Source organism: Elephas maximus, chromosome 2 (genome assembly GCF_024166365.1).
Source record: "Elephas maximus indicus isolate mEleMax1 chromosome 2, mEleMax1 primary haplotype, whole genome shotgun sequence".
Taxonomy (NCBI): Eukaryota; Metazoa; Chordata; class Mammalia; order Proboscidea; family Elephantidae; genus Elephas; species Elephas maximus.
The window spans coordinates 59,320,924-59,336,991 of record NC_064820.1 but is presented as its reverse complement, the minus strand read 5'-3'; the positions used below and the strand labels follow the sequence as shown (position 1 = coordinate 59,336,991).

At 37.3% G+C, this 16,068-nt stretch overlaps 1 protein-coding gene across 4 annotated transcripts in view; it reads left to right on the top strand.

Moving 5' to 3' along the window:
• The window catches only part of SLC38A9 (solute carrier family 38 member 9), a 100,431-nt gene that overhangs the window by 25,091 nt on the left and 59,272 nt on the right, over positions 1 to 16,068 (top strand). For 3 of the 4 annotated variants that reach the window (XM_049863798.1, XM_049863810.1, XM_049863797.1), the window contains exon 2: positions 1,549 to 1,695. In XM_049863798.1, the coding sequence (XP_049719755.1) occupies positions 1,583 to 1,695 (113 nt within the window). In that variant the 5' untranslated portion in view covers positions 1,549 to 1,582. Of the gene's footprint in view, positions 1 to 1,548; positions 1,696 to 16,068 lie in introns of those variants that run through there. The other variant, XM_049863805.1, reaches the window with a different exon arrangement.

Genomic DNA, 16,068 nt, shown 5'->3' with positions numbered 1-16,068 from the left:
ACCTCTCTTCCATGTTTTCTTTTTTATCTCTTTTGCTACATTCTGAATAATTTCTTCTGACTTACCTTCCAGTTCATTAATTTGCTCTTTGATTTTTAAACCCATCCACTGAGTTTTAAATTTGGCTATTGAATTTTTTTCTAAAAATCATTCTGGTTCATTTTCAAACGTGCTGTCACTTAGAGTAGAACTGCCCATAGGGCTTCCAAAGAGTGGCTGGTGGATTTGAACTGCTGGCCTTTTGGTTAGCAGCCAAACTCTTAACCACCATGCCACCAGGGCTCCTCTTTAAACATAGGAAGCGTAATTGTTTCGTAATATTATTCTGATGCCTGAAGTCCTTGTGGATCTTTCTGCCATTGTTTCTTCTGGTTCTCATGTGTGCTACTTTATTTCCTTGCATGCTAGGCTTCCTGTTCTGTTCATTATCTTTGAAAGATTGTTAGCAGGACTTTTTTGAGGCCTGGGATGAAGTACATAGCCTCACAGGAAGGGTTTACATTTGCTTCTTCCAGCTACCTAGAAGCACTACCAAGCAGGTTAACCTTAAATTAAATCCAGTTTTAAATTTTCTTTGACCACCTTGCAAATTCTATGAGGTACAGTTTTTGGTAACAAATTATCAGCTTATAGTTGCAAATTTTTAGAACACTTCCCCCCACCGCAGACACAAACATACACTGACTGTGGTCAGTGCCAAGACAACTTGCTTCCTATTTCCCTCATGCAGGTGTGAGACTTCTTGTTAACCCTTGCTCTGGTGGTATAGTTCTTTGTAGTCCCAGAACTATATGAGGATGGGGAAGTGGTAGGGGAGGTGATATCTTATACTCTTTACTTACATTGCATGAACCCTTGTCTTCTGTTTCCCTAATACTTCACAAGACCATGAAAATCTCAGCCCAGTTTCTCTTGCTACAGCAAATACTTGAGGGCAGTAGCAGCTTCCATTGAGCAACTTACCTCTCTAAAATCTAGGTTCCTCAATTTCACCTAGAATTGACTCGATTTTCTTTATTACCTTTGGTGCTTTCATTTTATCCAGAAATTTTAGTTGTTTTCTATAGGAAAATGGGTCCAAATGGCCTCATTAATTTTATTACTGGAAATGAATTGCTGCGCTTACTTTTTTGACTAAGCTAAAAAATAAGAAATAACTACACTCCAACTTAAGAAGCCCTGGTTGCACAATGGTTAAGCACTTGGCTGTTAACTGAAAGGTTTCAACCCACCAGCCCCTCCATAGGAGAAGGATGGGGCAGTCTGCTCCTGGAAAGATGACAGCCTTGGAAACCCTATGGGGCAGTTCTACCCTGTCATTTAGGGTCACTATGAGTCAGAACCCACTCTATAGCAATGGGTTTTTGGAGCAATGGTTACTCCAACTTAGCAAGTTTCTGATGAAATAAGTATTTCAGGTATATACCTCATTAAGATATTTTTAACAAATCCCATATTTTTCCGATTTCTTATGCAGGTAAATGTATTACTTACAAATAATAATTTTTAATTAAACTTTAAATCATTTGTCTTTTGTTATTTCCATAGGACTAACTTCTTCGGTGCTTAGAGTCTGAGAAAAATGGCAAATGTGAATAAAGAGTCTAGGCATCTTCTCATCTCTGAGGTAGATCATGAAATAAATCCCGGACCTTTGAATATACAGTTTGACTCACCAGATCTAAGATCTAAAAGGTAAGTGTTTAAAATAAAATGTTCATTTTATAATTAGGATTTTTAATGATTAAAATAGGACTAATTATAACCAAGCATATAAAGATTTGGTTATAAAATATCCAGTTTTTTATAGGATTTGTATGTACATATGTGTGTGGAAGAGGGAATAAATATGAATACTGTCTCCTCATTTGTGTTTGATTTTTTTGCTAACCTCAACATCTCTATGCGGGGAGGAGTTAGGGTAAGCATTAGAAAGTAAGATGCATTCCTTTCATTCATTTAACTAATATGTATGGATTATCTGTTTTGTGCAAGATGATATGGTGGGTGCAGGGATAGAACATTAGAAGAAATAGACAGAGTCTTTACCTTCATTAGGCTTATATCTAGCGGATAGTTTAGGATAATTTAAAAAAGTAAATGTTTTTTATTGCACACCTGGGCATCCAAAAGAATCCCTTGAAAAGTTATTATAAACAGTAAGAGAATTCAGTAAAGTGAGGTTACATACAGAGGAATAACCTTAACAAGAATGTGCAAGATCTATCTGAGAGAAACTTGTAGATGTCCCTGAGAGACATAAAATGGAATTATTCTGTCAAATCTGAGATGCTACTGATTAAAAATTGCATTTTTTAAATCTAACACCAAGAAAGAAAAACTTCTGCCAATGCCTCTGATGCAGTAATTTCTTATGACTTGGAATTTTTATTTTATAATCAAAATCAGTGTTTTTTCCTACACAAAATTGTCCTTGTGCAATTTGTGATGCAGTATTTCTTGAAAGAATTTTCTTGCAAATCACTGATACTTTTTTTGCTTTGGTGCTTGCACTTCCCCGATCTTACCAGAAGGTGTCGCAGAAGGTTTTCCAACAACATGACTCAATTCAAATAGTTCTAAAACGGTTTGATGACTGAAATAACCAGGGATAGCAGTTATCTGTTACACCATCAGGAATAACAACCAAGTTCATACATGCACAAGCAATGACGACTACTATCGTGACCGCCACCTGGCTGACAGTGATTGAAAGATGTCCTGGATTTTAAAATACATCTTTATTTCAGAAATGTTTAAGCATATATTTTAGAATCAATAAAATATAACATGTAATAAAAAGACATTCTGCTCTTGGTGGGATGACTCTAAAATGAAGACGTCATTCTCCTTAAATTTTAGCCTAAATTTAATATGATCCCTCCCCCAAAATACCAGCAGCCGATTCCAAAGGTTATACGACCCAACAATTTCACTCTTAAGCATCATTTTGCAATGTTAAATAATGCATGTGTAAGGTTATTCAATGCAGTATTTTTTTATAATAGCAAAATGTTTTTACAGGGCTGGATAAATAATGGCACATCCATATGATGGAATGTTTTTTACCCATTTAACATTACATATTAAAATGAAATGAGTCTTCAACTTATTTTGTTAAGTGAAAAAAGTAAAGTGCAGAGCAGTATGTCTAGTATACCGCCATTTGGGGAAAAATAAATCAATAGATTATACATAACATAATATGTATAAACTAACTCCGGGGAAATAAATAGCAAACTAATAACGGTTGCCTCCTCAGAGAGACACTGAGTGTTTGAGGTGGGATGGTATGATGATACTATTAGCAAAATACCCAATAATTATTCAACTACTCTACCTATTCCTTGCCCACAGAAACCTACTTTTGTTTAGAGTTGCAGTGGTCCTAATCCAGATGATGAAGGAGGGTTGATTTAAACTAGTCTCCATAATTCTGTTTCCATTTTCTAGGCACTTAATGTTAAGTCTTTCTTGTAGCTGGAGGTGACAATGTGAAATTTATCACATAAGAAATTTATCATTGTTATTTGTAGTGAACATCAGAGAAGATAATAAAATAATTCTTGTAATTTTCACTTGTGTATTCTACCATTAGTGAGCATAAGAACTCATGAATGCTTATCGAACGCTCAGAGTTTTCTTGAAACCTCTAAATTCTATGGTAAATAATTGACCACTGTGACAATAGAATGTAGGTCATTAATGTGCATTCTATTACAATAAGTTGGCAGGAGTTCAAACAGCTCTCTGATAATTTAGCTGTGTAGATTAAATGGAAATATACTTTCTAGGATGAAACTTGTCAAAATTAGAGGGAATCAGCTATTTACAATCAATGGCATAACTACCTAGGTAAGCATTTTTTAAGGAAGATGAATATTTACAGCGACTTAGCAGTACTGGAAACCCTGGTGGTATAGTTGTTAAGAGCTACAGCTGCTAACCAAAAGGTCAGCAGTTTTAATCCACCACATGCTCCTTGGGAACCCTATGGGCAGTTCTACCCTGTTCTATAGGGTCACTATGAGTCAGAATCGACTTGATGGCAATGAGGTTTTTTTCTTTTTTTAAGCAGTATTAAATGCTAATTTGCTTGTGGAATAATTTCTGTGTGTAAGAAAGCAAACTATTATTTGATGAGGAAAAATTTAAAACATTCTGTGTCAATTAAAATATGGATTATTTCACTTTATGTACATAAATAAAACCCAGACATACTAAAGGAAAATTATCTTCCCTTAGAAGAATCAGCGTAGAGCACTATTTCTGAAACACTCATTTGAGGGTCACTTGGACGTTTGCTGTATCACAGTACCACCTGTGTAGTATTATAATTTAGTATTTTTTAAAAATCTATTTACTCTTTAAGATTAGGGTTAATTAAGTCTTATCTTAAATAGTAATTATTTGTAAAATGATGGGTTTGAAGTGTTGTTTATATATTTTCCTAATATGCATTGATATAGATACAAAGTAATTAAAATAACATTCATCTTTGTGCTATCTAAAATCACTTTGCATATTGTTTTAGGCTGTCAGAGTATAGAAAACATTGCATTTGATGCTTTTAGATTACTGATCTGCAGCGTAGCTTGTGATTTTCTGTCTTCTCCACCAGGTGGCAATCGAAATTCTGTATTTGTTCAAATGTAAGGCTTTTAATAACTCTGTTGGACTGCAATCTACTGTGCTGGATCTGTTTATAATCATTGTGGAATTGGGGTTTAACTAAAATTAGGTGGAAGGAAGGAGTTTTCATTATAGAGGATATAGGGATCTTTGGAGAACTTTTTCAAACTACACATGCCCACTTTTCCCTCTGCACACCCCTTTCCCCATCATTTTTTCACCTGGTTTGGTGTGGACTGAGGAAAGTGGGTAGAGGGACAGAAAGGTTTAGAAGTCGCCTGTGCTATATTTGACATAAGCAATCACTGGTCTAAGAGATTTTCCTACTTTTCCCAGGCTTTCTGGTAACCAAAGATAGAGCTGGTATTCAAGATTGCTTCATACTTTGCTGCTGCCCTGGAATTATGTCCTTTGGCAGCTGGCCATCCTAGTCAGCCTAAAACCAAATTGTGAAGTGGTTAATTAGTTTTGCATCTCCGTTTCAGTCTTTCTCTACTTCTGTTTCCTCTTCCATTTTTTCCAGGGCCTAGAGCTTTCATGCCCTGTCTGTATGACCAGTGTTACTCAGGACAGGCATTCAGTCAGGTTAAACTAGTAAAAATATTGTTCACTAGGCAGTGCTTTGTAAACCATACTTTCTTCCACCCTAGATTTCCAGTACCTGTCTATCCTATTCTTGTTGGGCCATGCTGTCAGCTCAGTGTTATTGTGGAAAACAATCTGAGGTGTCAGAGACCTAGTCTACTACCTTTCTGTGAATATTTGCATTTTAACATGGAGAATCTTGGAAATAAAAAAATTCTAACCTAAAAATTAGATTTTTCTAATTGACAGCATTTCAGGTACTCTGGTAAGCCAGTGGGGGTAGACATAAAAAAAAACCCCAGTGCCATCGAGTCGATTCTGACTCACAGCGACCCTATAGGACAGAGTAGAACTGCCCCATAGAGTTTCCAAGGAGCGCCTGGCGGATTCGAACTGCCAACCCTTTGGTTAGCAGCCTTAGCACTTAACCACTACACCACCAGGGTTTCCGGGGGTAGAGATAGATATTTAAAATAGCATTCCTAGTTCCCTTCAAAGATACTACATACTTATGGCACCTATTTTTCTTAGAATGTCTGATAGCCTATGCGTCCGTAAGCTGGCCTCTGTGTGTTTCACCTGTCACTAATACTGTCAAACTATATAAACCAAAACCAAACCTGTATAAACTAAAACCAAACCTGTTGTCACAGTATAAACCAAAACCAAATCCAACTCGTAGCAACCCTGTGGGACAAAGTAGAACTGCGCCATAGGGTTTTCAAGGAGCAGCTGGTGGATTCAAACTGCCCACCTTTTAGTTAGCAGCCATAGCTCTTAACCACTGCACCACCAGGGCCCCTGTCACTGTATAGCAGCCTGAATTGACTCTTTTTGTATTTGTGGCCCTAGTGGGGAGAGAGGGATAAATAAAGCAGGTTTACATAGAGCAAGGTACGGAGTTTATCTGTTAACGAATAAGGGTAGCTCCTGGTCCAGTGATGTAACTGGAAACAATTACTGAGGCTTAGTAGTTTTATAGTTGGGGATTATACAGATATACAACAAAAAACAGAAAACTAGTTTTCCCAGGAGGCTGGTTTCCACAGCTGCATAAATTATATTTTGAGGAGCTTGCCAACCATGTTAAGTAGCTAGGACTAGACATTAACCATTTATTATGCTCACGGCTTACTTGTTGATTGTACTACTACTTTGATACCTTTCCTCTTTCCCTCTTCTACCTACTTCTCTTGCCTCTCTTTTCCCTACCATTGTTTTTCTCAGTGGAACTATCTTTTTCACTAAATGCTTAAAGAAAGACAATCTTGGCCTCGAAGTAAGTAGAGATGCCTTAAATGTAAGTATGAATTTCGTTAGACTGCAATCATATTTTTAGTCCTCTAAGAATCATTTTATCTTATTAAAGCTATTATTAAAAAATAAAAGAAACCGTGAGGAATTTCTGTTTATGGCAGGGGAAGATTAAGCACTTTGGACCAATCATCTTGCTAAGAGTATCTGCTTAAGGACATGGGAGAACTACTAAGACAATGAATAATGAGGCCTAGATCAGGGAGAAGAAGGAAACCAGAAAGGGGAGCCCAGCATTTTCTCAAGTGTATCTGCCAACAGCAGAGAAGGCAGTTGAGAGGCTGATAGACTGAGCAGAACTTTTGACAGCCTTTCAAGGATTGAGGGAGGAAAATAGGTGTCCAAAACCCACCAAGAGCAAGTCCCACAGAAACTTTGGGTTGCAACCCCAAAGGGCTACACATTTGGACTATGAAGTCCTTACAGGGACTGAAGCACAGCTTTAACTCATCTCAATACCTGAAATTGGATTAAGGTAATCCAAGATCATTGGTACTTTAAGCTGGCCCCTAAGAGCAAATGTAAACCTTTTCCAGAGAAAATAATATTCTAGGCTTCAAATTATTTTTACAGTTTTTCATATACATTGTTAGGCACTTAATCAAAAATAGCCAGGCATAAGAGGAGACAAAATAATACGACTGGAAATCAAAAGACTTGATAGACAATAGAAATAGACTCACAGGTGAGCCAGATAACTGAGTTATCAGGAATAGACTTTTCAAGAACTGTGTTTAATATGTTCAAAAAAAAAAAAAAAATGTTCAAGGAAACTAAAATAAGATTGATAAGTTTGACACTGACTAAAAACTATAAAAAAGAATTCATGGAAAATGTTTATTGAAAAAAGAGGGAAAGAGAGAGAACCAAATAGAAATTCTAGAGCTAAAAATTGCAATAACCCAAATTAAGAAATGAATCAATGACAATGTATATTGGCAAGGTTGTGGAACAGCGGGAACTCTCATACAGTACTAGAGTGAGTATAAATTGATACAGTCACATTAGAAAAGAGCTTTGTAATTATCTACTAATGTTAAATACACTCTAAGTTTATAATCAAGAGAAATCTGTGCTTGTGGCACCAAGAGACATGTACAAGGCTACAGACAGCAACTTATTGATAAGAGCCCTAAACTAGAAACAGCCCAAATACCCATCAACAAGAATGGATAAGTAAATTGTAGTATTTTCATATCATATCATGGAATATTATACAGCTATGAAAATGAAAAACTACAGCTACATGCAAGAATGTGGATGAATCTCACAAAGATAATGTTGTTAAAAGAAGCTAGACAGAATAATGCATATTGTATGATTTCACTCTGTGTGACAGTCAAAAGAAGGCAAAGTTAATTGTGTGTCTAGGAAACGCACCAATGTTAACTGGCTATTTTTAATGGATGATTTTTATTTTCTTCTGCAATTTATTATCTTCACTATAAGCAATGTATTCTAAAATTTTTTATTGTGAAAATTTACATAATAAAACATACACTTTCTCAAAATTTCTACATGTACAATTCAGTGACGTGGATTACATTGAAGCTGTACAACCATTCCCCCATCCTTTTCCAAATAATTCCAGCACCATTAATATAAACTCAGTGCCCCCTAAGCAAACACTTCCCCTTCCCCGCTCCCTCCCACCTATGGTAACCACTAATAATCTTTGACTTCTATATATCAGCTTATTTTATATCAATGGGATCATATAATATTATTTACTTTTATAATGAGAACATTATTCAGAAAATATAACATTCCTATAATTTAAGATAAAAATAGTATACAAAATGGAAATCAAACCCATTTTCTTGCAGACTTTTGTTTAAAATACATGTGCTTCTATAGGATGATACAAATTATCTTTTTTCTGTAGTCGGGGGAATCACTCTGGGGGACAAAGTCTAAAAAAGATTCTGGAAAAAAATTAGAAGTATAGAGAAGTATAATCCCATCACATAGAGGCAAATATTATTAAAATATTTTACTATATTGCCTCCTGGCATTTTTTTCTATGATTTTTTTAGATGAGATCACATAGTATATACAATTTGATACACTGCTTTTTCAGTTTAAATTATATCACATGCCATTGTTACTTCTACAAGTTAATTCCCTTATCTGCCCAGCTACCTGTTGCCTGCCTGCCTGCCTACCTTCTTCCCTCCATTTTTCTCTGTCTTCCTCCCTCTCTTTCCTCTATTTCCCTTCCTCCCTTCCTTTCTTCCTCTATACCTTTTCTTTATCAACAGACCTTCACTAAGCTCATATTATGTGCTAATTTGCTCAAACACAGTTCCTCCAGTTCCTGTGGCATATAGACACCTAGCAAAAATAAGAACACTCTGATGAGCATTTGTAAACGCTTGATTAGACATGTATTTAAACCCAACTCATTTTGCATTAGGAAGAGTACTGATTTAACCCATCCTGAGCCAGCAATACCAAGAGCCCTGTGGGTTCATATCCCTATGAGTGAGTATGCTGTAGCCTAGGACTGGACCCAGCCAGAAGTAGATAAAAGGACCTTTGCAGTATTGATGACTGGGTGCTTTGGGGATTTCTGTGCAGATGCGGCTCTGTGTAAGATCATTTGTTGTGATGGTTGTTTTGGCTGAGGTTGAAGTTAGTTTAGCTTTTTGTTCTGTTTTTAATATGTAGGAGGTAGATTATGCAATGGATTAAGCTGGATGAGACATAAGGACATCAGTTACAAACATTTCTTTAAAAAACCCATTCAGTCGCTCTCTAGATCTAGTTCGGTGATGAGAGTTTCTCCCTTCACCCACCAGGAAAGGAGAACGGAAGCCGTTACTCCAGCGCACAGTCCCTCAGGGGGCCTTCAGGCCTCTAGGCTGGGGTTAGCAAACTTTTTCTGTAAAGACCCAGATAGTAAATATTTCAGGCTTTGTAGGCCATATGGCCCCCACGTGTCTGTCAATTTGTCATACTGTGGGGGCTTGCATGTTGCTGTGATGCTGGGAGCTATGCCACTAATATTCAGATACCAGCAGCGTCACCCATGGAGGACAGGTTTCAGCTAAGCTTCCAGACTAAGACAGACAAGGAAGAAGGACCTGGCAGTCTACTTCTGAAAAGCATTAGCCAGTGAAAACCTTATGAATAGCAGCGGAACATTGTCTGATATAGTGCTGGAAGATGAGCCCCCCAGGTTGGAAGGCACTCAAAAGATGACTGGGGAAGAGCTGCCTCCTCAAAGTAGAGTCGACCTTAATGACGTGGATGGAGTAAAGCTTTCGGGACCTTCATATACTGATGTGGCACAACTTAAAATGAGAAGAAACAGCTGCAAACATCCATTAATAATCGGAACCTGGAATGTACAGAGTATGAATCTAGGAGAATTGGAAATCGTCAAAATGAAATGGAACACATAAACATCAATATCCTAGGCATTAGTGAGCTGAAATGGACTGGTATTGGCCATTTTGAATTGGACAATCATACAATCTGCTATGCTGGGAATGACAACTCGAAGAGGAATGGTGTTGCATTCATCATCAAAAAGAATGTTTCAAGATATATCCTGAAGTACAACGCTGTCAGTGATAGGATAATATCCATACGCCTACAAGGAAGACCAGTTGGTACGACTATTATTCAAATTTACACACCAACCACTAAGCCCAAAGATGAAGAAATAGAAGATTTTTATCAGCTGCTGCAGTCTGAAATTCATCGAACATGCAATCAAGATGCATTGATAGTTACTGGCGAGTGGAATGCAAAAGTTGGAAACAAAGAAGAGGGATCAGTAGTTGCAAAACATGGCCTTGGTGATAGAAACAATGCCGGATATCGAATGATAGAATTTTGCAAGACCAACGACTTCTTCATTGCAAATACCTTTTTTCACCAACATAAATGGCGACTATACACATAGACCTCGCCAGATGGAACACACAGAAATCAAATTGACGACATCTGTGGAAAGATATGATGGAAAAGCTCAATATCATCAGTCAGAACAAGGCCAGGGGGCAACTGTGGAACAGACCATCAATTGCTCATATGCAAGTTCAAGCTAAAGCTGAAGAAAATCAGAGCAGATCCACAAGAGCCAAAATGTGACCTTGAGTATATCCCACCTAAATTTAGAGACCATCTGAAGACTAGATTTGACGCACTAAGCACTAGTGACCGAAGACCAGACGAGTTGTGGAATGACATCAAAGACAGCATACATGAAGAAAGCAAGAGGTTATTGAAAAGGCAGGAAAGAGAGAAAAGACCAAGATAGATGTCAGAGGAGATGCTGAAACTTGCTCACAAACGTCAAGCAGCTAAAGCAAAAGGAAGAATTGATGATGTAAAAGAACAGAAGATTTCAAAGGGCGTCTCGAGAAGACAAAGTAAGGTATTATAATGATATGTGCAAAGAGCTAGAGATGGAAAACCAAAAGGGAAGAACATGCTCTGCATTTCTCAAGCTGAAAGAACTGAAGAAAAAATTCAAGCCTCGAGTCGCAATAGTGAAGGATTCCATGGGGAAAATATTAAACGATGCAGGAAGCATCAAAAGAAGTTGGAAGGAATACACAGAGTCATTATACTAAAAAGAATTAGTCAATGTTCAACCATTTCAAGAGGTGGCATATGATCAGGAACCGATGGTACTGAAGGAAGAAGTCCAAGCTGCTCTGAAGGCATTGGCGAAAAACAAGGTTCCAGGAATTGATGAAATATCAATTGAGATGTTTCAACAAACAGATGCAGCGCTGGTGGTGCTCACTCGTCTATGCCAAGAAATATGGAAGACAGCTTCCTGGCCAACTCACTGGAAGAGATCCGTATTTATGCCTATTCCCAAGAAAGGTGATCCAACCGAATGTGGAAATTATAGAACAATATCATTAATATCAAACGCAAGCAAAATTTTGCTGAAGATCATTCAAAAATGGCTGCAGCAGTATATCGACAGGGAACTGCCAGAAATTCAGGCCGGTTTCAGAAGAGGATGTGGAAGCAGGGATATCATTGCTGATGTCAGATGGATCCTGGCTGAAAGCAGAGAATACCAGAAGGATGTTTACCTGTGTTTTACCGACTATGCAGAGACATTCAACCGTGTGGATCATTTAACAGACTATGGATAACATTGCGAAGAATGAGAATTCCAGAACACTTAATTGTGCTCATGAGGAACTTGTAGATAGATCAAGAGGCAGTTGTTCGGACAGAACAAGGGGATACTGATTGGTTTAAAGCCAGGAAAGGTGTGTGTCAGGGTTGTATTCTTTCACCATACCTATTCAATCTGTATGCTGAGCAAATAATCTGAGAAACTGGACTATTTGAAGAAGAACGGGGCATCAGGATTGGAGGAAGACTCATTAACAACCTGCGTTATGCAGATGACACAATCTTGCTTGCTGAAAGTGAAGAGGATTGGAAGCACTTACTAATGAAGATCAAAGACCACAGCCTTCAGTTTGGATTGCACCTCAACATAAAACAAAAAACCTCACAACTGGACCAATGAGCAACATCGTGATAAATGGAGAAAAGATTGAAGTTGTCGAGGATTTCATTTTACTTGGATCCGCTATCAACAGCTATGGAAGCAGCAGTCGAGAAATGAAAAGACGCATTGCATTGGGTAAATCTGCTGCAAAGGACTTCTTTAAAGTGTTGAAGAGCAAAGATGTCACTTTGAAGACTAAGGTGCCCCTGACCCAAGCCATGGTATTTCCAATCACATCAAATGCATGTGAAAGCTGGACAATGAATAAGAAAGACCGAAGAAGAATTGACGCCTTTGAATTGTGGTGTTGGCCAAGAATATTGAATATACCATGGACTGCCAAAAGAACGAACAAATCTTAGAAGATGTACAACGAGAATGCTCCTTAGAAGCAAGGATGGCGAGACTGCGTCTTACATACTTTGGACATATTGTCAGGAGGGATCAGTCCCTGGAGAAGGACATCATGCTTGGCAGAGTACAGGGTCAGCAGAAAAGAGGAAGACCCTCAACGAGGTGGATTGACACAGTGGCTGCAACAATGATCTCAAGCATAACAACGATTGTAAGGATGGCACAGGACCGGGCAATGTTTCATTCTGTTGTGCATAGGGTCGCCATGAGTCAGAACCGACTTGACGGCACCTAACAACAACAGGCCATATGGACGCAGTTCTACCATTGTGGGATGAAAGCAGGCATAAAAAAAACAAATTTATAAATAAAATTAAATAAAACTTTATTTGCAAAAACAGGCTGTAGTTTGCCAACCACTGGTCTGCAAGGGGAGCCCTGGTGGCACAGTGGTTAAGAGCTCAACTGCTAACCAAAAAGTAGGCAGTTCGAATCTACCAGCTGCTCCTTGGAAACCCTATGGGTAGTTCTGTTGGGTGGTACAGGGTTGCTATGAGTTCGAATCGACTTGACTGGACAGCAGTGGGTTTGGTTTGTTGATTGGTCTGCAAGGAGAGACTCCGAGACTCAGTTGTAAGCAACCACAGGAATTGACATTTCTGTTAATGACCTGTAGAGGTAACTCTTATCTTGTTTCTGGAGAAATGAAAAACATAAGGCCCATTCCCTTAATTTTACTCCAGTCCACAATTGTTTCTAATAAAAATGTTCTCATCAAATTTTTTCTGACCAAAATGGCCCTTTGGACAAGAAAATAATTTCCTAACTTCTTCCTAACCATCATGCCCCTGAAACAAACTTAAAATCCTTTGGCAAGATTATCCAAGAATTTTAGCTGCCATAAACCCTAGATATAGAGACTGGGGCTAAAATGACAGATAAGGGGAAAATTTCAGGGTTCGAGGAGTAGTAAAAAGTTTCACGATAAAAATTGTCTTTAAGAAACTGTAATTCCAAAAAATAAAACGTGTGTGTGTGTGTATACGTAGGTAGGCATAGCAAGCATTTTCCCATATTAAGAATTCTTTCTAAATATCATTTGTAATAAACAGGTATAATTTTGATGTATCATAATTTAAAGATGTATTTGAATATTAAGCTGTTTACAGTTTTAAATAATGCTTAATTAGCAGCTTTCTTCATAATTTTTGTATCTATTTTGATTTCCTTCTAAAAGAATCTCAAAAGTATAATTATTAGAATATAGGTTATAAACACGATTGAAACATACTCATCTTGCTTAGCCAAATAAAGCATAGCCAAATCAATTTCTAGAAAGGCTGTGCCAATTTTTAGTCTTACCTGCGGTTCAGTGTATTCTTCCTAGCAATGGTTATTTTCTTTTTTCCTGAAGTTTCTCTCATTATATTTTGTTTATAAAATGTTTTCTATATGTAAAAGTTAGTTGCTAAGAGCCAGTTGGCAGGACAGGTTTCACATTGGATTCTTGCCTTTATCAGCCTGTTATTCTGGGATTGTCTACTGAGTAATATGCCCTGCAACTAGCAATGGATTCCGGTCAGTCTACTACAGTATGTGCCTTTTGTTTTGAAAATATAGCCATTGTCACCTAAGTGACCAGTTTATGTAGTCCGTTTGTTGCTACTGTCCTCACACTGGTAAAGCTGAAGTTCCCTCAGCTCATTTGCCTTTCTTCAGAGCCTTCATGAAGATTTCCATGGCTTGATGTGTAGAATTCCCTTTCTAAATTTATGGGAGAGGAATAAGAAAGAGGCTGTTTTCTTTCGGTGGTCTGTTTAAAAAGTAGACGGGCTTTGTTTTGTGTGTGTGTGTGTGTTTTACGTTTCCAGAAAATTTGGAGTAAGATAATGACGAAAGCAATTTTAGTACTGAAGAATCACATGTATATATTAAAAACAAGATTATATATATATACTGAGTTCTTTATCTTCTTTCATTGTCTTTTTATTTTTTAAGGGAAAGGAATTCTAACCAAAATGTTGGCTGGGCATTTTTCTTCTTAGCACTTTTTTATAGTTAGGTTACGAAACTGGAAATTTTATTTCTTTTCCAGAAATTCTCTTGGTAGATTTATGTAAGAAGCAGAGTAATGACTGATTACTCTAATTACTCAGCTTATTACTCTGACCGACATGACATTAGAAACTATAGCCTACCATTTATTTGTAACTAAGACAAGCTCATTATTTCAAAATATTAAGTTAATACCCCTCTTAATTTATTGTGCTTAAGTAAATTGAAACAATTTATGGTTTATTTTGGCATTCTCATAATAAAGTGGATAAAAGGAGGAGCTGCTTGGAGAACTGTGTGCTCTTGAGCAGTTTTTCTACATTCCTACTCTTCCCTTGTGGAATCTCACTTACCATGTTCCATTTGGAACTGCTTTTTCTACTTAGAAGATGGGATGGGGTATTGGTCATAGTGTTACTGTTTTACATCAACTTGCGGAAAATCTAAAGAACTCTTATGTTGGAATTTGTTTAAAGGTGCTTTTAACTTCTTTAAGCCTGTTCCAGTGCTGATACTAAAAAAAAAAAAAAAAACGGTTAAAAATAAAAACAAAACAAACTGTATTTCTGTTGCTGATCGTTCTGTAGCCGTAAAAGAAGAGATCATTTGTCTTCAAGACAATAAAATTTAAACAATACCTTATGGATTTTTAAACAAAAATTTAAAAGCGTCAGTTGCATTAAAAAGAATTTTGAAATTTTCTTAGCAGAATCTGGATTTATTTCAGATATATGGACCTGAGAATTAATTTTCCAGGTCAAGCTCTTTGTCCATATGTTGTTGATGAAGATGTTTACGTGCATCTAAGTAATGGCTTAAAATTCTAAAACAAGGAACCCATAACCTTCAACCAAGTGTTTATTAATGTTTGCTGTTTTTTCCTTTCTCTAAAGCAGTGGGAACCCTGGTGGCGTAGTGGTTAAGCATTTAGCTGCTAACCAAAAGGCTGACAGTTGGAATCCACCAGGCGCTCCTTGGAAACCCTATGAGGCAGTTCTCCTCTGTCCTGTAGGATTGCTCTGAGTAGGAATCGACTCCACAGCAATGGGTTTGGATAGAGTGGTGGTATCCAATCTTTTTTCATCATTCCCATTTATTAGTAAAAATAGTAATAACAATCTAAAGAAATTGAACTGTGTATGTATGTATGTGTGTGAGAATATATATTCATTTCCAAATTATGTATGTGTCCATCTGTATTACATTACGTATATTATAAAACAAATAGAAAATTTTAAATTATAAGAAAGTTGTAATAAGTAATCTTAATAAAACTTGTTGATTTAATACTGTTAATTTGGAAGCGACCAGTAGCTTTGTTCGTCTTCCTTGGTTCTCTCTCCAGTCTATCCCAATCTCTCATCTCCCCTCTTTTACTTCCTACCTTCCCCTCCGTTCCTTTACCACTCAGTTCCAGCAGCTACCACCCCCTACCCCATCCCACCCCCCCACACACACCCTGTACACATATACTAGAGAAAGAAAAAAAACTGACTTGGTAGCATGAACCCTCAGAAGATAGACATTTGGAATGTTTCTAGTGTGGGAATCTTACAAATAATGATCCTGCAATCGTTAGTGTTCATGTCTCCTGGCATACATGTGCAAGAACTTTTCTAGGGTATATACCCAGG